Below are 24,926 nucleotides of genomic sequence, written 5' to 3' on the forward strand. Positions count from 1 at the left end.
TTGCTTACCAAGTTTTGAAGGTCAGTGCTCTAGCCTGTTTGCAGTGACACTTCTCTACAGGTTGCACAACAGTATTAAATTTTGCTATATATTCTTACCAAAAATGCGTAACTTTGAGTAGGTGGTATTAATTTAAAACAAACTTTTGAGAAGTTTCCTTTTCAGATCTTGTAAAACAATTCTTTATAAAGATTTTAGTACCAAAAAATACATAGCCATCCAGCAAGGCACGCAAGTTTGTCTCGCTCGAAGTCGAGCAGGTGCTTGAAAATCAAGTCCAGGACCTAATCACTCCCCACTCAAATACAGTATATAGAAAATTCAGCACGCCCTAAATTTTAATGAATCTAGTCAATATAGGAAGTTTACATATTGTTTTTCATCTCATAAAAAAATTCAGCTCCAGTCTCGTGTTAAAATGCCCAAATCGGAAGGGAAGATTCAGGAATTATTTTGCGTCAGCCATGATTTGACGTGAACCTCAAGTGAAATACTGTTATGACACCTGCACATGCCCCACATAGGTCTCACCAATGCGCTCTGCACAGGCATGTGCCTAGGAACACAATATTGCTCACACTGCAGAAGACAATAAATGACACCATCCAAAAGAGCGTAAAATTTCGAATCAAATGAGTGTTTCAAGTGCCAAATTGCACCAAAAATGACCGAGATATGACCATTTTAAGAATCTCACCCCGTCACTTTTAGTAACGATTCATTCCGCTTATCCAAGAGACCACTATGACGTCACAGTAAAAACATTCATTGTTCTAACAAAACTTCAAACAAACGCTAAAAAGTCATTTATGCATCGATTTTCAGGCGGTTTTGAGTGTTGTGTTCGGTTTAATACTCTTTTCCGCATCCAATGAATCTATTTTCAACGTTCCGACACCTCAGATGACATGAAAATAAAGCTCACCTATTCGCCTTTTTTTATTTAGTCAATTTGAGTGCTGTGTGCTCACTTATCTCAATCCAATCGGCGTTAAGCGACAAACTTTGCACAGATCTTGTCTCGGACACCTAGATGTATACGTATTTTGCACATAAGATCTTCATAATAGACAATCAGTTTTTTTTCTGGATTTTGTCGTGCTGCCTCTTCCCACTCTTTCTCTCTTTCAAACCAACTTCCATAGTAACAGTCTAAAAAATAGATGAAATATCAACAAAGAATGCATAAGACATTCTTAATGTCTCGGATAATTTATTGATATATTTTAAGGATCTAGGGTTTTGTTAGCATATTGACTATCTACAAGGTTTTGGACAATGTACTGTTACGAATTCGGCATTCTCCTCTATGGTTATGAGCAAGTAAACAAATGACACTTTATTTCTTGTGGAATGAGTCATTAAAATAATGAGTGGATGAATGATTGGATGAATAATATATACTGATGTTTTATTTTCATTTAGTAATTGTTATTATTAATTAAAGACAGGATCTTGATAAGAAAATGCCGTATAGTGTACACCTCATTCCGAATTTCCTTCATGTGACTAGGGAAATTCAACACACAATGTAAATACACCATTAATGGTTCAATAACTACATTATTATACAGCTGAATATGCTTACCTCTGGTAATTTGGATAAATAATGAGACTCTCTATTAATTTGGGTAAAACCTTACAATTACACTTCAGTTTTCATATTGAGCGGTAAAAGCTGTAAAGTACGTTCGGAACACCTCGGATGAGTATAGTAAACTAACTACACCGGAAGTGTTCCAGTAATTTGAAGTTATGGCGCCAAATCGTCATGCATTGGACATCATACAGGGTCTAACTGGTATAAATACGAGCTCCGCGGGCTCTGACAGACAGAGTCTGTAGTCTCACTCACAGAGAGGTTCTACCTCAGACTATTAACCTGAACAATGACGCTTGCAGAGCAGAGTTCTGAAAAATTTAGATGGGTAATTATCATTAACCTAACCTAATACTAAATTTGTTAGCAACTTTTGATTGCTTTATTATTGTGTCTGCATTTTACAAGTTTCTCTCAGACAGAAGTAGTGATCTGAACTCACCATTGTTGGTTACTATTTACTCAGGCACAAGAAGTGACCTAAAATTGATATTATAAATCCTGACATTATTAACAAAGGCATGGTGCATTGTATTGAATTTTTCTGAGAAATCAGCATAACTTTTTGTCCCTATACAAATAGTTGTTTGCTATAACCTCTGATATTTTATTCTTATACTTGCTGGTGAAGAAATCACTAGTTCAATCTATTAACTTAGACCTAAAGGTATTAGGTCTATTTGTGTTTACTAAAGGGTTTGTTCAAGGGTGGTTTAAGAATTAACATTTTTGGTGGAAAGGATGGTTGGTTTATTTTTATTTCAGGTGCAGACTGCAGAGCCAAATAAGAGTTTTTGTGTATATTTATTTGAATAAAATCTAATAAAATAATAAAAACAATTTATATCCTGTTGTCTTTCATTCAACATTCAGATTAAGGAGCCCCACAATGTTACGCCGCTAAACATAGACAGCTGTAAGCTGTAACACATCTTTCAGAATTATATTATCATAACAATCAAACATTTCATCTTTTAAGTGTCTTTGTATCTTTGGGAGTAATATCTATATCTATATCTATATATATATATGAATTCATTCACTAGATAAAATGATACTTTTGACATGCTATCTTACAGTACATGAATGATCAATAGATTAGACCATTAGATGTCCTAATTTGATAATTTTATTTATCAGGGTGAAGAAAACTCTATAACATATCACCTTTCAACTCTTTGAGGTAGCATTTAGTATTACATTTCCGGGTGTAGCGTTGAATAACATTCAATAGCTTTTTACAATTGAATGACCGTTTGAGCTTCACTGTGCTAAAGACCGTATATAGACTGCTGTGTAGATGTAAAATCATTACTTTTAGAGAATTCGAAATCACATTTTTTTTCACAATCAACGGCATCACAATATGTATTTCAAGATTTTATACAACCCTTCCTCACGACAAATTAAGGATTAGTCCTTTTGACATCAAAGTACGCTTAGTTTACACGATGTTGGAGTTTCTCATTAACAATTTCTTTGATGTATTTGGAGACCAGTTCTTCAAACAATGCGTTGGAATCCCTATGATCACATACTGACCTACTTTATAAGCAGACCTGTTTTTGTATTCTAACGACACATAGTGACACATAAAAAATGACTGTGGATGGATGAATGAGATATCCTAAAACTTAAAAAAATATTAGCCAAGGATCAAACAATAGAGACTAGTTTAATTAACCAGGAGGAACCACATACTAGTAGTCCTCTCAGTTAAATCAATTAAAGAAAGCATAAATGTGTTCAAAAACACACTTTTATTCTGCTGCATCATATTATTAAACATTTGCGAATATAATGGCAAATATACATAAATGCTTTAAAAGCTGCATAAACCTTTAATTTGACAAGATAAAGAGTACACAAAAGATTAACAAATACATTTTTTAGATAGTCAATTCTTTTTTCTAGACTTTTTTTTTCAAAATAATGTCTGCTGAATTTTAACATTAATAAATCTTTAATGTACATACACATAAAATATTTTATTCAAGTCTTCTTTGTTAGCGGTATCATGTATTTGTGATCATGTCAGAACTGGTTTTATCTTTCTTAACGTTGTGGTTTTGTTTTTGGTAAAATAATCAGAAAAAAACGCAGAACATAACTCTTTATATAGTAACATAACTCTTTATATAGTAACTTCGAATTAATGAAACAATATTTCCTTTTTATACATTTTTTTCTTCATTTTACTGAGTACATGCGTCGCAAAAATGTCACACACAACATAAATTTATGCTTCCAAATAATTTCATATGATATATTGGTGATAAGGGAATACATAAGCAAGTTAAATATCAGGAAAAAAATTGATAAATATACAAATTAAGTCCTTTAAAAATTGTTCAAAACCATTTACTCCCATTGTATTTTTAATTTTGAGTCCTTCATTTCTTCATTGAAGACCTGATCAAAGTTCTTGCTCTGTTCCTCAGTAAACATCGATTTCCAATCACCAACCTCTCCTGTAGTATGAACACGATATTTCAGAATGTGTACTACATGTATTAAAGGTTGTATCTTTTTCTTCACATGCATTTCATATTTATCAACTGGATTTAAAACTTTTTCATTTCATTTTAAATTTAGAGTATTTTAGTTTCAACCTTTTCGGTAGATAAAGCTCCATATTGTATCCTTTTCTCTTTCTTTTACTTTCTCAAAGGTACATTCATCATAAACAGCCTGAAGAAATGTAGGATCGGACGAGGTTCCAAGAAAATTGGATATTCGTCGCATGGTCTCCATACCATTCTACAGTAAACATTAAAACAAATATAGGTCCAGTATCTTTTGAAGAATAAACGGCAAGAAGTTCAATGCACGCCTACGGAAATAAATACAAAATGTCACTTGTAGAACATACTTTCTTAAGATCTTCATAATAAACAATCAAAATTTTTTCTGGATTTTGTCGTGCTGCCTCTTCCCACTCTTTCTCTCGTTCAAACCAACTTCCATAATAACTCTCTGTTTAAAATAAAACATTAAATGAATGCTACTATCTCAACAAAGAATTATATGACATTTATAATTTCTCAGCTAAACTATTCATGCGTTCTTAGTATCTTTGTTTTTGGAGCATATTGAAACTACAAGGTTATGGACAAAGCGCAAGTAATTGCACCACTGTGATCGTAATGGTCAAATGATAACAACTTGATCTTGTCAGAAAACAACAATGACTTCAACTTACCCCCAAGTAAAAAATCGTCAAAGAAATTTGACCAATCTGGAAGCCAGTAGTCTTTAGTTATTGGATCGGTTGTGAAATGATAAAAAGAAGACATTGCAATGTCCTTCGGGTTACGAATGCAGTGGATAATTTTCCCGTTGTTTTCCTTTGGAATATATTTAACTGGGACATGGGAAGTCATTATTCGAGGCGAAGGAAGATTTTCCAATTCCTGTAGATCTGGCATATACTCTAGGAAGGTGTCTATCAATTTGTGAGATGTGTCCAGACATGAATGCTGAAGGCGGGGCACGATTTCATTCAGCCAATGGTGTCCTTTTTGAAAATAAATGAAGTATTATCATGATGTCCAATTTCATCTCCCCCCCCCCCCCTCACACACACACCCAAAATCATCATAAAGCATATAATAAAATAAAAAAAAGTTTATGAATGCAATGATATTCTTTGTTAAATCATCTTTTCCTTTCCATTAACTAGAAGACAGTGCTATTACATTAAATGGAGCATATAAATTCGGTGAATTTTCGGGCCTCTCAAAAATGCATAATTTTGCCAATACCATTAATTACAATTATATGTTATTGTACTTTCAACATGAAATTTTTTTTATCGTTTTCATTTTTCTCCTTTTTCCCTTTAATAACATAACTCTTTTGTATCTTTCAATACAACTAATCAAAAATGAAGTTGTCAGAAGGAAAATAATTGTGCCTGTATGAGTATCTCCTACTTTTACTGAATTGCTAATATAGTACCCGCAACGTTATTCTTCACATAATATACGATAGGATAGGATACAAAAATATTAAAGTCCAGGTTTTTTTTTTTTTTTTACATCATAAACAGCTGCTTTTTCAATAAAAATGGAACGCGTAGATTTACTTACCTTGTCATTGCTCATTTGCAAAATCATTTTTATCATTATTATTAAAAGTATTCTGATTGTACACAAAAGTATTCTGATGTAGATATAAAAAAACGTTCTTGAGTTTCTGATTGACGATATCTATGTAGTTTTTGGATATCAGGTCTTCCAAAAATCTATAAGGTTTTCCATGGGTACTTATTGCGCCCCGTTATTAGCAGACCTATTTTTGTATTTATATGAAGCAGAATTTATTCAAAAACATACTGAGAAGAAGAAAACACTTGCCATGGCCTTCAACTCGACATTGATCCCACTGTGGAACGTGGAGACCGGTCCTTCGGATGAGACCGTATAAACCGAGGTCCTGTGTCGCAGTAGCTATATATAGTTGCTGGCACGAAAAAGATCCCTCACTGCTCAATGGACCTGATTGCCGAGTACAGGTCAAAATTTGCAGCTCTCCACCGGCAAGTGGAGGCTGCTCCCGATTTGTATTGCTTCAGTGGACTTTTGAGCTTGATTACTGTTCGTCATCTCCATATTTCATACACATACCATTCGATAGGATACATGCACGATACAATAGAGTTCACCTAGGGTACGACAGGATTAACGGTTTTCACTATAAACTCAAAACCCGATAAACACAAAATCTTATAAGTACAATTACGATAAACACGATACCTGAGAAACGCAAAACTTGATAGGATATATGATTGGTAAATTAAAGTAGAGATAAGTGTTTTACAAAACGAAATATTATATGTATCCTGATTAACTTTCTTTTTTTATTTCGTTAATAATCGGATTTATGTAGTGAATGCGTTATAAATCCCTTTATCACAGAGCACCACGTGGAATGATGCGCGCGCAATATATGCGCAAGCATTTGTACATTCCATTCTCACACCATTTCCAAATGTTACACGTTTAGGGTTTGCTGTGAATTTTTAAGAAAATTTAGAATATTGTACAATGACATTGTCAAAAGACTATGGAGTACAAAGACGAGTTTTACTGATTGTTTGCACTAAATGCACCGTTAGTGTACTTCAACATTGCTAGAGTTTTTGACTTCGCGCCGAAGGGCTGTAAGGAGCGTATGGATGTTAGCCGAGGCTCTTACTTGTAGGAGTAATGTTGCTGTAAATATTGACCAAGATGTCCACATCTATAGTCGCTAAATCCAAACAAGGCATTACAAAATGGAGGGAGAGAATAACGGCAATATTAGCAATGAGGAGGACCTGCATAACACTACACATAGCACAAACGGTATGTCATCTTGTATGCCTACATCAATTGTTAGTATAATATTTTCACTGTTGTATCAATTACATTTTTAAAAAATCCACAAAAAATACTAAATGGACAGTTAATCGATCAATCTGTTAAAATCAGTGGGAAAAGGCAAGAATAAGCTAATCATTACAATTGGTCTGTATTGCAGTTAGTAGAATCTAAATTTAAGCACACCCCCTTCAACCGCAGAGTTTAGAGCAATATAAATATAATTATGCACACGATAAGATTGGGTGACTTGAATTAATTTAAGCTCAGACTCCTAAGATCACGCGCTCGGCATCGTCGGTCATTGTTCCGATGTTGTAAGCGCCCGAGTATGTACTTCATGGAGCCTTAATGTTATCGATATATGAGGCTAAAATAATAAGACTAATTTATTTATTCATTAATCAATGAGCTTTGAAAGGGGGGCATGTATAATTGATAAAAACAATACAATTACGTGCAATATTAACCTGATTCTTATTCGTATCATTTAACTGTCCTCGCTAACATCCCTCATACAATTGAAAGACCAGTGTTTTGATGTCAACTATAGTTACTTATTGTGCATATATGTGCACATTGTTATAAACATGTATTTTAAGCTTGTTCTCCCTTTGATTAACATCTTCGTTTCCGTCCTCAACAAATCAGCAACCCCGGCCTGGGGAAACACTTTTTGAAACAGAAAACCTTAAATTTCGTTACTCCTAGGCATTCAATTTAATAAACATCGGTCATTCTTAAGTAAATATTAAACTACTTTCAATATTTATGCATGTCATGTTCCACCAAAGCAAGAATTAGGCGATGAGTTGAGAAATGGTTTTAATTTAATTTAGGGCGCATGGAGTGAAGAGCAAATTAATTAATTAATTATTTGATATTAATTTCAGCGGATCTGTAACAAATTCAGTATATGTTCCTGAGTGAAATCGTTATGGGCAATAATGGCTGTTCCCTTTTCCTTAACACCTCTATCAAAACTAGGCCCGTAAATCAGGGAGGGGGATCAATATCCACATAACAATAAAGCCAAAATTTTATAGATGGAGGGCCATAATCGGTATGATAGCATCATTGATGAGATCTTTACCTGGCAAAATGGATACAAAAATCGTTTTAGACTATTGTCAAGAAAACCAGATGATTTTTTGCGTACTTGGCTTCGAATAACTACTATGTCAAACGCCTTCCATTTGTTGTTATATATCGTCACAAATAAATAAATAAATAAATAAAGTGATTAATAAATTAATTAAACACAAATGAAATATTATCTTTTTTCGATGGGCAGTCATGTCACAGTCTGGTACGAAATATGAAACGCACTTCTTTATCTTGATGTCTCTGTTTTGAAAGTTCAGCTAACTCCGACATTTGCTCAAAATTGATGACACGTTTGGCGATTTTTGTCAGCATTGGGAATTCTTCAATGTGTTGAACATTTGTTCCCGTCACAAAAATTAATTCATCTGGGTTTGGAAATTGATACATGTCAAGTTTTTATTCTGACGAAAAGCTAATTAAACCTAAGATTGTGCTGATAGGAAGGGCCAATAAATCTTAAAAGTCACTTCAAATGAAATGCAATTCTTTCAGTGCCGTCTTCCCGCGCTGTTACCAGCGCTCCCAAGATGCAATGATTGGCATAAAAATGCAGCAGCTTTTCATTCGTATAAAGACCATTTATTTTTATATCATTTAAAATTTTATCACTTTATATTCATTTCTTTCCGATAAGGCTGATTAAGCAGTAATATTCTTTAGCTGAGCACGATAAGCGCAGACAGAAGGCATACTGGCTGCGGGAAAACCAGCATATGATTATACACCTATAGTTGTAGTAAAGTTATTTTGGTTACGATTAGATCACACAACTTTATAAACAGACGTCAAAATATGTAAGATCTATACAGTTTGGTTTGGTGTTTAGTATATTTATAAATGACTTATACACGTTTTTAGATTTTACCTTGTTTAATTGAGATCTCCATCTTAGAGTTACTTGATCACATTTCACATGTTATCATCACGGAAGTACTATTTCATTATCAACATTACTTACATATACAGTGTCAAATTGTACAATATACAAACACATGTACTGTAGATTATTTAGTATACACATAAATTGTCTGTGCTATTTGTAATTGTAGAAATCATGCTTGTTGTTTGTGATGCCTGTCATTGCATGAAAGGGCCCTGATTTGGAAATAAAGAATCTTATCTATCATACTATCATCATCAATAAATAAATAAATAAATAGTGTATTCCATCTCATGTTCTGAATAATGTTAATATGTATCCAACAGTAGATAATTAACTATCTTTAGTAAGAAACCCTTTTTGTACTAAGCACTTTAAGTTCAAACTCGGCATTGCATAGAAGGACCTCGTTATTAACGAGTACTTTCATCACGTAGACGTTAAACTGCAGGGGGGGGGGGCAGTAGGGTAAAGAAACACAATTACTCTCTGTATTGTTAACTATTAGTCATGCACCATTATTTAGAGCAAACATTCCTGGTAATTATACCCTCCGCAAACGAAGTTTAGGGGGTATATTGGAATCAGCATGTCCGTCTGTCTGTCTGTCCGTCTGTTTGCAGACGAGATTTTGTCCGGACCATTTCTTGGAAACTGTTGCAAGAATTTGTCTGAAAATTTGTACACTTATTACTCACCATATGAAGGTGTGCACCTGGTATTTTCATCATGATTGGATTTTTTTATTTTATTTTATTTTATTTTATTTATTATTTTTTTTTTATTATTTTACAGGTGTTTTTTTTTTCATTTTTATTGTGTGGTTTTGTTCGGATCTGTTCCCAGAGACTATTGCATAGATTTGTATGAAAATTTGTACACTTATTATTTACCATATGAAGATGTGCACCTGGTATTTTCAACACTATTTGATAATTTTTCTGCCTTTTACAGGTGTTTTTTTTTTTATTGACTTAGTCATTTCAGGTTCATGTCTAAGTTTGAGACATAGAATCTAGAACATCTGTACAAAAATGTGAACTACAGCTTAAAACTACTCATTAGAACTAAAAAAAAATCACGAAGTATTAAAAACAGTTTTTACATTACACAGCAGATAGTGTAAATCCATTTGTCCTTTGGGAGTAATGAGTGAACATGCCTCCAGTTAAAGATTAATTAATGAGTTCAGTGTGGGAAGCTGTTAGGGCATCTCTGATCAAGCAGGTCTTAACTATATCTTCTGGGAATTGGGCAGAAAGAAATAAAGATCTCTGTTGTCTAAGTCTGTTACTTGTAATTTATGTCTGTCAAAATACATAGTTACTGGAACCAGCTTTTTATTTTTAAAATGAGTTTGATATAAAGTTATTAAGATCAATTTGATTTTGTATAATTAATTATGATTTTTTTTTTCAACAATCAATTTGCAGAGTGTCATGTCTTACAAAGATGACAGATAGTGGCAAACTATTTTTTCAATGTTATAGAAAACACTTTAATTATTAGTATTGATATTTTATTAGGCTGCACCTTAGTTTCATTCATTAAAAAATATAATGAGTAATTAAATTTTCACTCTAAATGTTTAAGCAAATTGTGAACTCTCACATCTAGAAAACATTAGTGATTTGGTACCTTCTCTGAAAAACCCAGCGGGGGTATTTGTCCCTTTTGGACAGTTCTAGTTTATTATTTATTTTAACCTTAAACTAGATGTGTTGCGCCTCAATATAACTATATGCACTATACATGTAAATTATATCCTTTTAGAACTTGAAAAGCTACATGTACTTACTTTCATGCGAATCAATTAAATTGTTAGGAAGAGAACAATTTAAATGTTATCATTCATAGATTATAAACCCTGCAGTTCAATAGAATAAGAAAGACATTTGAACTTTTTCTCGAGATATTTGGTTCATCTGTTCATTTTAATCACAGGCTTCTATAGCAGAAAAATTTAGTATGTTGTAACAAAGCAAGAGAGGAATGTGCTAGAATGGGGTTCCTAATCTGATATTCTATTGCGGGGCAAATTACCTTGGCTGTGTAAAGATATGTATTGATAAAACTGCCGAATCCTTAAATAGTTCAGTAAAGTTAACTATAGGGTCGTTTCCAGATGTGATGGAAGTTCGATCAGGAAAAAGATCGCAAAAGTAATTAACTCAGTTACCAAGCATAATTAATCTAGTTACAACAGAGGATATTTTATATATACAATTCGTCTGGCAGTAAACTAAAATTTTTAAAAGCGGGCTTAAAAACATAATGAACTGCCAACTTGATTTAATATGATCATTTATAGTAGTAGTAGTATCATTGACGGCGTGCATATATTGTGGGGGTCAAGGTTTGTTTTGTGAGTAGGGTGTTAAGCTACCCCCACGTTTGTGGCGGCGTGCATATTACATGAGTAACTATGCACGTTTTGGCGGATTTAGCTTAACATAATTCATCTCGACTAGCGCCGCTGTGAACAGGGCGCGGCTGCAACATAATTATTTTGATAACTGATCAATGGAAAACAATTGACAGAACATTGATTAATTGAAATATTGTTTGGCTTATACATAAACTTACTACAATTCATTGAATTGAGTGAGTATTGATTGATTGAGCATTGATTGATTGAACATTGATTGATTGAATATTGATTGATTGATTGAATATTGATTGATATTGAAAATGGATTGATTCATTGGACTGAAACTTTTTGATTGATTCAACTGAATTTTCATTAATTGATTGGATATTCATTAATCGATTTGATAAATTTATTGGCTGATTGATTGAACTTGATATTGATTGATTCAATTGAATATTGATTGATTGATTGAATATTGTTTTATAAGGCTGGCGCACCGCAAAAATTGGAAAGCAAACGCCAGTCTTATAGTGTAAAAAATGACATGTGTACAGTTATTATTGATTGATTGTTTGATTGTTTGTTTTGATTGGAGGTGTGCCAAAAACCAATTGGGTCGGCACCCACTGAACACATGTATCTTAAATAATTGATTTGCAACGGGCCGTGGCCATATGATGCCAAACTTAATAAATAAATAATTAAGAAATGGTGTCACTTGTTTTTTAGTGGTAGTCTGTGATAAATATTAGCATCTATTGTGTATACAAAATAGATGCCTTTATTTTACGAGAAAAGTATATTTGCAGGGACCTATATACTAGTATATAGGCCCCTTGTACGTTGGCGTTTAAGAGTCGGGCTTGGATGACACAGCAAGTGTCTATATAAAGGGTCGGGTTTGTTCTTCACATTCCTTTCTGCTGAACCTTTCAAAGGTAAAGACGCATAACAAATGCTTGCAAAAAATACATTTAACTTTTGCTATGTAAATTTTAAAAAATCGTATAATTTTCCATTTATATATTGTTTTTCAACCATTTTAAAGCTTTTATTACTGTTGATGTTTATTAAATAAGGCGGATGATGTTGGATTCAAAATTTTTACGCAGCAGACGACGCACACGCGGCTATGCCAAAGAATAATTACATTTGTAATTTACCATTGTATTGTTATTAAATGATCAAATATTGGTTATCAACATTAATTATTGTCTTTTTGTTTCATACTGCGTCGAAATCGGAAAATGCAAACCCAGAATAGGGGAACAACAGTATTGAAACTCGGTCGGACCTTTTTTGTGGACACAGTGAGGATGGGTCAAAATATAAGTCAAAGAAAAGAAAAGCAAACAATCTGTGAACCAGTTGGAAAACCAGTCATTGAGTATACGTTTCATCACAATCCAATAAACCAGGTACATCCAACACCTTTGAAATACATAAATCGGTGAATGTTTATACTTGATTAATCTTTGCCATTGTAGAATGAGACAAAAATATAAGCAATACTTGTCTAGGCTAATAGACAATTCAAAACAAAATTAACAAGCAATGGTAAACTTTATGTAAATGCATTGCAAGGTGGCATATACATCTGTGAAGCAGGATATAGTAGGGAAGTTTCTTTCTACAGGACCAAAGCTTTATTAAGCATATAGGGAATAGATTTTCCTGTTATTTCCCGGTCATGACAAGAAGCACACGGCGGGTGTGACCGGTCGGCAGAGGATGCTCACTCCTCCATGGCACCTGATCCCACCTCTGTGTTTTAGAGGTCTGTGCACATGTTTGCTCTGCTCCACATATTTCATTGGCAAGTTTTGATTACTTAATGTGTTATAGCACCTTTCTTAATAGAGGAAAATTCAAAATTTATTCCCAGTCTGCTGAAGGGTTAACACGTGTGTAAGTACCCAGCGGAAAGGGGGGTCTTGGGCAGTATTGGTCGTGGAACAGTTGACTTGTTTTTGCTTCCCCCAATGTGTGGGGTGACTGCAATCTGTGCCAGCTTGCAGCCATGTGGCGTCTGCGCACACCAAGTTAACTGATAACTGAATATTTGTGTGAAACTTGTACTGAACTGTCACCTTGTTGATATGCTAATGCTAGTGTAAACTAAGCTAATAAGCTTACTCTTGGTGACAGTGATATATACTTTAGAGCTGCAATATATAGTACAACTTTGAAATATGAAAAAGTTTGATATTTGAAGTTTGAGATGTTTGATCTATCAAGTTTGAGATATTTGATATATTATGTACAAGATTTGATATATGAAGTTGATATGCTTGATATTTGAAGTTTGAGATATGACTTTGATTTTGAACAGTTTGTATGTTGATTTTGAACACTTTGTATGTGTGCTGACCCTCCGCGGTAAACCCGGGACGGTTAGACTTTGAAACACACATGAAGTTTGAATTTGGTGGGATTGCCCAGTTGAAATGGCATCCCACAATGTTTGTATTTTCTTGTGCCACGGCCAATACTCGCCACAATAAATAAGTATAAATTCTGTACTGAGTTTTGTGTCATTTTCTCTGTATAAATAATATTTATGTACTTACATGTAAGTATTCATTATTTATTACTTATTAATTCAATTTTTTCTTTTTCCTCTTTGGTTATATGTAAACATACTGATAGAAGACTTGTGGCTAATTTTACTAATTTTTATGTGTTCCATTACTACATTAGATTTACATGTGTCTATTAAGCAGAAGTAATGATACAAAGCATGAAAATTCGTTATTATTTTGTGTTTTCTAAACATAGCTTTATTACCAGTAGAAATGCATACATATTTTCCACCTCATTAACAGGGCATGAGAATCGTGCAATATGTATAAATTTGTTTTCTCCAAAATAAAGGACATCGTTTAGTTTCAATAATCATTTTTCTTCTTGGCATTCGCTGGACTGGACTTTTGTGTATGTTTAATAGCTGCAGTGCTGGCGTAAGCGACTCAAATACATGTACCTGCTTGTTATTTAATAAAAACAAATCACGTCTCCTTCTGTTATTTTTCCAGTTTAGATAGGCCTTAATATTAATAAAGCAGAAATGATAAACTTTTTTTTTATAATTCGTGAAAAAAGAACACAAGTCATGTTTGTATAAGTGAAATGAGTTAAACTACATACGAGGGTTGGGTTGTCCCAGAAAAACGCGAACATTTTAAATATTTCATAAACAACCTAACCAAAATTATTCATATTTAAAGCAATGTTGGAAAATGATATTTACGTCATTTTGGCTGAATAATTTAAGGTTATTATGTCATATACATTTAGAAAGAACGTTGAAAGAGTGTTAAATATCGGTGGTCAGCGCACGGTAATTTCTTGACTTTCAAAAATTGCGTTGACAGCGATTTTTTTTATTATGTCAGATTATACGGACATATGATGTGACCAAAATTACACCCATATATGATCTAGAGCTCTCGTGTGTAATAAAAATCAATACTCTGACATTATAAATAAGAAAAATATGACGTTATATGCACAAACACAATTAGCTGGATATTGTCAAAAACGGCGACGTTATGCGATATAATGCGGCGAATTTTTAGTAATTTTTGGACCAAAACTAAAGCAGGAGCAGTTTTTAGAAATGTTTATGGACAGACATTATGCTTTCTCATCCAAAAACTAAGAATTAAAAGCGTAAATACGACTTTTAAGGAGAGGCCAGATAAATTCATGAAATTACTACATGTAAATTTTTAAAATATATATATATATATATAGTGTAAAAATTTTAATGATCTCTACCGAGGAGCAGACTTTTACAGATTGTTATAAGGAAATTGAGTTTAAACATTAAAACTTAATTTACTCAATATTTTCATAAAACAGCCCTCCTTTTATGTCTACTTTACTTCAGTTTTTTACTTGCCTTGTGAGATTTTTTTCCGGGTGGGGGGAGGGAGTGGTGAGAGTTCTTTTTAAGGGTATAATTAAAACTTTAAAATGTAAATAAAATCAAGTTTTCTTATTCATTATTTCATCAAATTTGTCGTAAATTTATTGTTACATTTTTTTTCTTCCTGGGATAAAAGCACTCTTTGACATAACAAAAAAAACTGTTTTTAATTATTCTTATTCCATCAATTATTTTCTGTAAACAAAATAAATATGTATGTAAAGCATCAAAACAACTATCGAACTATAGCATCTCAAATAAATTATATTTTTATACCATCGTTTGTGAAAACTTTAACTAATTTTTCAGTAAATAATCCCTCTTTCATTTGATTGATTGATTGATTGTATGTTGTTTTACGTTCCATTCGAGAATTTTTCACTCATATCGAGAAGTCACCGTTTGCCGGTGAAGGGCTTCAAATTTAGACCTTTACTCTGCACTCAGGGCCAGAGGGTTCTTTACCCCGCCATTTTTTCTCATGACCCGGGGCCTAGGTTCTTAAGGTCTCATACGAAAGACCCGCAACTTTCACTTCATAGTGCCGAGCGCTTGGAATAGTTGCTACCTATTTTTATCGACTTAGGTCAGTCGCGGCCGAGGTTCCAACCCATGACCTTTCAGGCACGGAGCGAGCTCTAATAATTTGACAAAAATGATGATGGAACGGTATGTGGACATATTGAAAACTTTACATTTATCCTGCTTTCCGTCTATACTTTTTTTAACAATGTGGATTGCTGTTTTTCTTTTTCTAAATCCACGATTTATGTAGATAGGAATACCTCGATTTTTTTCGTGAAAAGGGTGGTAAAATAAAATGCTTTCCAAATGCACACGATAAGCGGAAAATCTGATAAACGCAAAACTTGATAAACGCAATATACGATACGATAAACGGAAAACTTGATAAGATACACGCACGATACTACAGGAAATGCACACGATAGAATTGTCAAGAAAAACGTTGCGGGTACTATGATACTAAGTTCATAAAGTTAATCAAAATGACTTTCGACTTTTCCTCTATATGAAATATGGGGAAAAAGAACAGTATTCAAGCTCTAAAGTCCATTCAAAAATTCAATATTCATTTTTCAATCAAAAGTGTCATGCTGAAGGTCAGACTTTGCAAACATAGCTCTTAAACTGTGAACTGAATATTGACATCTTCCGCTCTTTTTACTCCCCCCCCCCCCCCCTTCCCCAAGTTTGATGTGTATACAAGAGAAATTCATTAACAAATATTTTAGCATAGAATGCAATATCCTATTGTCGACTTATCAAATGATTCTTCTACGCATTGATTAAAAAGATAGAGATCCATGGCATTATTTATTAAATTACAAATCAAAAGTTAAGACATATTTTTTTAATTGCAAGGTTCATATTCGGCCACATAAAGAAACTACATGTATTTCTTTGATCTTTTACCAGTTGTTCGATACCTAAACTACAGAAGTGTATCCACTTACACAAGTAGATTAATAATTAGAAAATGTGTTTTATTTTTAAACTAAAACGCATTTCAAATTAAAAAAAAATATTTATGTTTTCACATATTAAACAATATTTTCCCGAAACTCCCGAAATTCAGAATGTATTTTGTATGAATAGTTATACATTTTTTGTATCAGTAAAATCTCGTCAGTTATTTAAAAATGTTCATTAATAAAAACGTACCTGACTTTGGATAGCAAATAACAAAAACGTCATCTTTCCTCGTAAGTAAATTTACAATATCTGTAATTCGTTTTCGGGCGTCATTTAGGGTTTGAAATGACGAAAATGCTGGAACTAGTAGTCCGTCTACGCTTAACTTTTGTTTTGTCGTCATCATAAAATCATAAACTGTTTCATCAAAGTAACTTGCAAAACTGAAGTTAAATTGACCCACTCTTCTCTCACCCTTTCAGTCCAGACGTGATTAACTGCTAAAACAACAAGTTTAAGGCAGTTCCAAGGTCTTGTTACCAACAACACTTAGCCGTTCAGCACAATAATTTAGGTCAAATATTATGTAATTCTGTTGGCATACTTTTTCCCGACTGTAAATAATTTATGCAATGTCACAAATTTTCTGCGGAAATTTGTCACAGTGCACTTAAAGTGCATTTAAAACACACAATGGCAAATCCAAGAAATCCGCGTAATTTTATACCGGCGAATTGAAGAGAAATGAATTGACCCCATGTAAAAAGTACGTTTTACAGTGCCTTTTGTAAAGAATCACGTTTTAAACAAAATAAATAATGAAAAAGCGTTCAACTATAAAACTTTTAAGCTGCTTCAATCAATAACACATTGTCTTTGATACTTTTTCCCCTAATAAATGCAGCACTTATTTTCAAATGCATAAATGTCTGGATTGATTCCAAGTTAAATGTCGAAAATTAACAGTCACTGCTTCTTTTAAGAAAGAGAGAACACCCCTTTAATATTTGTTAACAATTATAGCACTCGTACTATTAATTGTTTCATCAAATGTTGCATACTTGGCAGTGAAAAAACTATCTAACCTTGAAAAAAAAATTAATTTTTTGAAGCATCGTGGGTATGTTAAGGCTGCACACAGATATCCTACTTGCTTGTACAATATGACGTCATAGTAAGCTGTGTGACGTGAACTTTAGAGATAATGATTGCTTAATATCTCTATTTTAAGTTTAATTTAAGGTCCAAGAAATGAATAGAAGCATTTAAAAACATAATATTAACTAAATTTTATCGTTTATAGGTGGTATAAATAGCTAAGTATTAATAACAGGGGATAAATACCAAACCCAATACGTCATAATTATTGATCACATATTGCCGAGTGAAAATTAAACGTGACGAGAATTCAATGTAACCAAATATATGGAATGGGAATTTTAAAGCATATACCGTGAATGTCATGTGTGATTCATAAGGAATTAAAGATTAAGAATCAGGTACGCTGATTTATTCTTATCATGATTTCTTATAATGAACACAGGCAGTGTTTTGAAATCCCGATCAGATTTTCCTCTGTCGTTCTAACAACAAAAATGCAAAAGTTCAACACTACGCCGCATACTTTGAAACATAATTTTTGTCTGTATCGAGAGCTTGTATTCTATAGTACTTTGAAAGTGCTGCTAGAATCGTGTGGTCAACATGGATTGATGACAATTCCTTGATCGTATGTACAATACGTAGAAATTTTGGTAAGGTTATATGCGAAACTTTTTGAATATTTTTTTTCTGTGTCAGTAGAGAAGGATTCTAGCAGCACTTTTGGCCCAGTGAGGTTTTACAGTATTATTTTTACAAAAAGAAATGAATTATCCCCGGGGTAGTGTTGAACTTTTCACTTTTTCATTCAGGCAATTTTTCTATTTATAGACGTCATGTGATGACGTCGTAGCAGATTGCCTCTCTAAGCCTAAGACTCAATGAAGTCTATGCAGTGGATAGTAATAGTAAATGTTTTATCTATGGCTTTTCCGATTTATCAATGTTACATTTTACGAAAAAGTCTAAATTTGCCGAAAATGATCTGGATACTGCCTTACCTACCTGAGATGAATCAATTACAGCTGTGTTTTAATAAATTTTCTTATTTTCTTAAACATGAAAGGTGATTGTAACTGGATTTTTGTCTTTTTCTAGTGCATACTGAAATATTTGCAGTAGCGTAACGAATTTTAACTTTTGTTTTTGCTTATTCTAGTTAAAAATAAACTCACTAAAGTTCAAGGATGTAGCTTGAGTTAGGTGATCAAATATTTACCCCAGGATCAGTGTAGTGAAGTTCAAGCATGTTTAGAATATCATCCCCCCTTTAACTTCCCTTTCCGGAAAATTGTTCAGTATTTGTGCTGTATTAGTGATCGGATAACTAACACATTTTCCAGATAGTCAATTCTCTTTTGTAGAGTTTTTCAAAATGTATACTGCTAAATTGTAACATTAATGAATCTTCAATGTACATAAAAATGAAATATTGTATTTAAAAAAGTACTTTGTTAGCACATAAATAAGTTAATATGTTAGAGTTGGTTCTTATATTTTTTTTAAAGTTGTACGTATGGTTTTTTTAAATGATCAGAAATAATACAGATTATTTACGTCTGTTTATATGGTTGACAACCTAAATTTTAGCAAACAATGTTTCCTTTTTATACATTTTTTCTTCATTTTACTCAGTACAAGTGTCGCAAAAATGCCACACACAACTACAATTTATGCTTCCAAATTATTCCATATGATATAGTGATAATATAGGTTATAAGGGAATACATAAGCGTCCTTTACAAGTTAAATGTCGGGAAACATTTGATAATTATACAAAGTCCATCGAAAATTGTTAAAAACCATTTACTCCCATTGTATTTTTAATTTCGAATCCTTCATTTTTTCATTGAAGACCTGATCAAACTTCTTATTCTGTTCCTCGGTAAACATCGATTTCCAATCACCAACCTCTCCTAAAGTATGGATGCGAAAATTCAGAACATTTATTATACAAATTTGTATACTTTTTAAATGAATTCATTTCTTGAAAGATATTTCATCTTAGATTTAGAAAACTTTAAGTTTTAACCTTTTCTGTAGATAAAGTTCCATATTGAATCCTTTTCTCTTTCTTTTACTTTCGCAAATGTACATTCATCATAAACAGCCTGAAGAAATTTAGGATCAGACGAGGTTCCGAGAAAATTGGATATCTGTCGCATCGTCTCCATCCCATTCTAAATTAAACATAAAAACAACATACGTCCAGTATCTTTTAATTAAAGAAAAAGTGTCATTAATTACAACAGAATGCCTGAGGATGTAAACGCAAAAAGTCTCTTGTTGAACATACTTTCTTTAGATCTTCATAATAGACAATCAGTATCTTTTCGGAGTTTTGTCCTGCTGCTTCTTCCCACTCTTTCTCGTATTCAAACCAACTACCATAGTAACAGTCTGTTTTAAATCAAATTTAAGATGACTATTTCTAACAAAGAATGTATATGACACGCAGTTCTGTTAAGGCGTACTACGAAGAAATCAACGGAAAATGAACGTGCATAAATAGATACTGGTACCTTTTTAAAACTGAATTTTTTTTATAAAGCTACTATATTATCACATGACTTTAATATTAATTGAAATAACATTGTTTACGCCGCCCTGTATTGAATTTGCTTTGGTCACGTTATTTGACAGCCACGTGATAAATGTATGTAATGTGCACTATATGTAGGTCATGAACAAAATTCAATATCGCAAGGGCATACAATAGTTAAAATTAAAAAAATTAAGTAATAATTTGTTTCTACATATCTTGTTATTTATGGAAAAATCTGCTGCTTTAAATAGAATTTGCATTTTATTAGTTTAAATTTCAAAGCTCTAGTCGAATATGTGTGACCTTTTCCAAGTATTTTATGTATTTATTAAGTAATGATCTCGATTTCAGGAAAGCAGCAGCACTTTTCAAGTTAAGGAATATGACCGTTATATATATTTTAAAAAATGATCAAGAGCTATTAATTGTATGCCCTTGCAAAAAGGCGATTAATGAAGCACTCGGCGTGAAACATGCAAAAAATGTATCAAAGACACGGTAGAATTAATTCAATACATTCTCTCGATAGTTTTTAAGTAATGGCAGTAAACGAAGGTTTCAGATTTGTATTAATGGTTTAACATTTGCGAATAATATTCTCTTTAATAATAAAATGTTTTTTTCGCTGTGAACAAATTACTTGATCTGACTCTCACTGCACAAAAAATGCGTCAAATTTTAACATGATGACGTCATATCGACAAGTGCATTGCGATCAGTGACTTGAATACATCTTTCTGTGTGGGATTTAACTAGCAATAAAATGAATGCAGTGGTAAGTTTTGATGTAGTTTATTACTCTTATGCAGTTAAAATCGCATTTAAATCGCATTAAAATTGCTATTTATGTATGATGTCACATTATGCATTTCCCTTATAATTTACGCCCCTGCCCCTTTATGCAACCGTAACAGAACTGCCCATTCATAATTTTTCATGTGATCTATTAAAGCATTTTAAGTATCTAGGTTTTATACCATATTAAAAAACTACAAAGTTATGAACAAAGCATAATCATTAATTAATAATAATTGCATTATACTCTCCTTTTGGAGCAATCATGAAAAATACTTGCTTGTATTTCCAATCAAACATTCGCTATAGTTCTTCATTCAGAATGAAAATAAAAATAAAGATGTGTCATATGAAAGACATTATATTGTCAGAAGACGACAATGCATTCAACGTACCCCCATGTAAGAATTCGTCCAAGAAGGTGGGCCAGTCAAGAGGCACGTAGTTCTTGATAAATGGATCTTTTGTATAATGATGAAAAGCGGACACTACAATGTCCTTCGGGTTACGAATGGATTGGATAATTTTTCCATTGTTTTCCTTTGGAATATATTTAACTGGAAGATGGGATGCCATTATTCGAGGCGAAGGAACAGTCTCCATTTCCTGTAGATTTGGTATAAACTCTAAGAAGGTGTCGGTCATTTTGTGAGGGGTGTCCAGACATGAATTCTGAAGGCGGGGAACGATTTCATTCAGCCAATGGTTTCCTTTTTGAATTTAAATGAAGTAAGATGAGTTCACTATGCATAGGACAAATACCTTGCTTCGGACATATTTAAACAATAATCTTGCATCAACTCTAAATGTTTCTGTGTTTTGATTTGCTTCTGTCTTAAAGCCTAAAATTTAAACTTTTTAATGATACCGATATTTACTATCATGTTGTGATGAAAATACAACTATAACGACATTGAAGTGACGTCATATTTGACATCATTATTAATGGGAAATAACCAGAATTTTACGATTTTTCAAATTTAAAGTTGTCTTTCTTTCATTATACCTCAAGGAAACGAGTCAGTCTTTGGTGAAATTTGTCAAGTTGCCACAATACTCAGCATTGCAAAGCATTTTTATGCGATGTGATGCAACTTAAATCTCTCCACCCTTGTGGATCGATTGAATCAATCAAATTAAGCTAGAAAGTATTTCATAGATAAACATAAAAAATAGTTTCATGCCACTAATTTAAAAACTCAAGTATTTTAAGGGTCAATGAGATAAACATTTGACATTTGTACGTTTCAAAATACTGTTTGTCCGCTGCATGGTGAATATTGTCCGATCCATGGTGATATCAGGCTCCTTCCAAAAAAAATCATTTTTAGATTTTTTCTTAATAAAAAGCAATAAATAGTGTCACAAATTCATATTTGGATCACAGGTTACATGTCTAGATACATTTTGATAATATTCGGTCGGTAGCAATATCGCTAGAACTTGTTCAAGTACGAGGGTGTCCGATGCATGGTGAACTAACCCTTCTCTCATGATGTCAAATTTCATTGGACGCACTCCAAAAAATTGATATAAAATATATATAATGAAAATTACAAATTCTATATTTTTAAGGATATTCCTTGTTAAATCATCCAGAGGATTCCTTTCCATTCAGAAGAAGACATAGCTAATACATTTAATTGGAGCATAGACTCAATGCATCTTTGAACCTCTCAAAAAACGCATATGTTTGCCATTATCATTAAATACAATTACACATTTTTGTAATTTTGACATCAAGTAGATTCTTTATTTTTTCTTATCTTTTCATTCGTTTACACAACTTTTCTATGTATGGTGCAATTATTATAACACATTTAATTTTCCAAAAATATCCAAGTGCATGTTACTTCCAGCTGGGGAACAATTTCTGTATAAAGACGTTTTTGAGTAGAAAAAAAATAGCTGAAAGAGGATAATCTATCAACGATCAGGAAGTAAACAGTTTTACCCTGTTACATCAGTCACAAATACTCCTTATGATCCATACTTAGACCTAATCTACTGCTGAATAATTCCTCAATCTAATTATCATTATTAATATTTTTAACAAAAAATATTGAGAAATTTAACTAAGATTCAGTGCACGTTTTGATTTCTATGACACAAAATATCAGCTGTTGTTAACAAGCATAAAAAATGATATATAGTTATATGTAATGTGTGTTTGAAGGAAAGCAATCAACGATTTCACAGTAACTGCAGCGCTCATCACAAATGAATTCCTCCAATTGAATTGAGACAACGATTGTATCTCCTACGTTTGCTGAAATGCTGATAAAACTTAGTTTGTAAAGTTCATTTGAATGTACTAGTTAAAGCTTTCTTCTATATTCTATATAACTTCCAATATTATCCTATGTTATGTAATTTTTTAAAAGTCGACTTACCGAATGTGCTTTAGGCATGGATTAGAAAGGTAGAGATTCGTGGGTATATTTTATTGAATTGCAAATGCAATACAGTTATTTCTTTCATTGCAAGGTTCAAATTTGTCCACATAAAGAAGGGTTAATCCAGTTGGTAGATACTCTTTCATGCAAACGACAGATGTGTAACAGCTGTATACATGTACATTACTAATAAGAAAATGTGTTTTTTATTCAAATGAAAACGCATTTAACGTTAACAAAAAATATTTATGCATTTAGCTAAATCCAGAAAATAATAATTTCGCGAAATTTTAAACTTTCACAATCTAGAATACTTATATATTAATAATTATGAATTTTCTTTATCTTATATATGTCTCTGAATTATTATATAAAAATAACATTTCATTTTCCAAAGATAAGAAAAGATTAGAGCTATTTGAAATATTTATCTACCGTTCTAGAAACAAGACGATAGATACCATACGAAAAAAAAAAACGTACCTGATTTTGGATAGCAAATAACAAAAACGTCATCTTTCCTAATGGGTAAATTTTCAATATCTGCAATTCGTTTCCGGGCGTCCGTTAAGGTTTGAAGTGGCAAAAATGCTGGAACTAGCAGTCCGTCTACACTTAACTTTTCCTTTGTCGTCATCATTAAATCAAAACCTGTCTCATCAAAGTAACATATCAACCTGAAGTTAAATTGACCCACTCTTCTCTCACCCCTGCGAATCCAGTCGTGCCTACTTGCTTAAATAACGAAGTTTAAGGTAGGTTCAAGGTTTTTTAACAATAGCACCTTACCATTCTGCATTATGATTTAGGTCAAAAATGCATTATGTAATATTGCAGACACACTTTTTCCCAACTGGAAATAATTTATGCTATGTCACAAATTTTCTGCAGAACTTTGTCACGTGACACTTAAAGTGGATTGGAACATAAAATCGCAATCCAAGAAATCCACGTAATTTTATACCTGCGGATTGAAGAGAATTCGAATTTGTGATTCCACGGAACTATGTCTCCGTGGTGAAAAAGTAAGTGTACAGTATACCTTTCGTCCCTTCCGACCGGTCACACCCGCCGGATGCTCCTTGTCATGATCGGTAAATATCGGAAAAATCTGTCGACAATTCAGTGTGTATATATTGGCCTACCAATTAGTATGAAAAACGCCAGTCAGCATATGGCTTAATGATAGATTGTATTTGCTGACTAAGTCATTGTATCGACCATAGAACTTACGAAATGATGACTTTAAACGAGAATGTTGATATTTTTGTTTCATCAACTTGTTTGTCAATAACTTACATCGTTCTAGAAATTGTTCACACGAATCGAAGAGCATGCTTTTGCGAGAGATATACACCCCATATGCAAGTGATTGCTGTATGAGTAAGGGAAGTTGACGATTG

The 24,926-nt window shown here is 32.8% G+C and overlaps 3 protein-coding genes across 3 annotated transcripts in view; all 3 read right to left on the reverse strand.

Moving 5' to 3' along the window:
• Positions 1-3,349: 3,349 nt before the first annotated feature.
• On the reverse strand, positions 3,350-17,201 carry LOC133175974 (sulfotransferase 1B1-like). The gene is made up of 5 exons (XM_061311135.1): positions 16,936-17,201; positions 4,803-5,117; positions 4,473-4,576; positions 4,213-4,360; positions 3,350-4,071 (listed from the first exon to the last, which is right to left on the reverse strand). Exons 1-5 carry the CDS (start codon positions 17,090-17,092, stop codon positions 3,962-3,964), a joined length of 834 nt encoding a protein of 277 aa, XP_061167119.1. The 5' UTR covers positions 17,093-17,201; the 3' UTR covers positions 3,350-3,961.
• LOC133175977 (sulfotransferase 1B1-like) overlaps positions 3,350-24,926 on the reverse strand; it is a 69,032-nt gene continuing 47,455 nt past the window's right edge. Inside the window, exon 6 of the transcript XR_009719362.1 lies at positions 3,350-3,503. The gene's annotated coding sequence lies outside the window, so the exon portion shown is untranslated. The remainder of the gene's footprint in view (positions 3,504-24,926) is intronic.
• LOC133175973 (sulfotransferase 2A8-like) lies at positions 19,337-24,248 on the reverse strand. The gene is made up of 5 exons (XM_061311134.1): positions 24,007-24,248; positions 21,523-21,837; positions 20,084-20,187; positions 19,820-19,967; positions 19,337-19,703 (listed from the first exon to the last, which is right to left on the reverse strand). The coding sequence occupies exons 1-5, from the start codon at positions 24,161-24,163 to the stop codon at positions 19,594-19,596; spliced, it is 834 nt and encodes a 277-aa protein (XP_061167118.1). The 5' UTR covers positions 24,164-24,248; the 3' UTR covers positions 19,337-19,593.

This window comes from Saccostrea echinata, unplaced genomic scaffold (assembly GCF_033153115.1).
Source record: "Saccostrea echinata isolate AGI-Se365-2 ecotype Australia unplaced genomic scaffold, CSIRO_AGI_Sech_v1 ptg000064l, whole genome shotgun sequence".
NCBI lineage: Eukaryota > Metazoa > Mollusca > Bivalvia > Ostreida > Ostreidae > Saccostrea > Saccostrea echinata.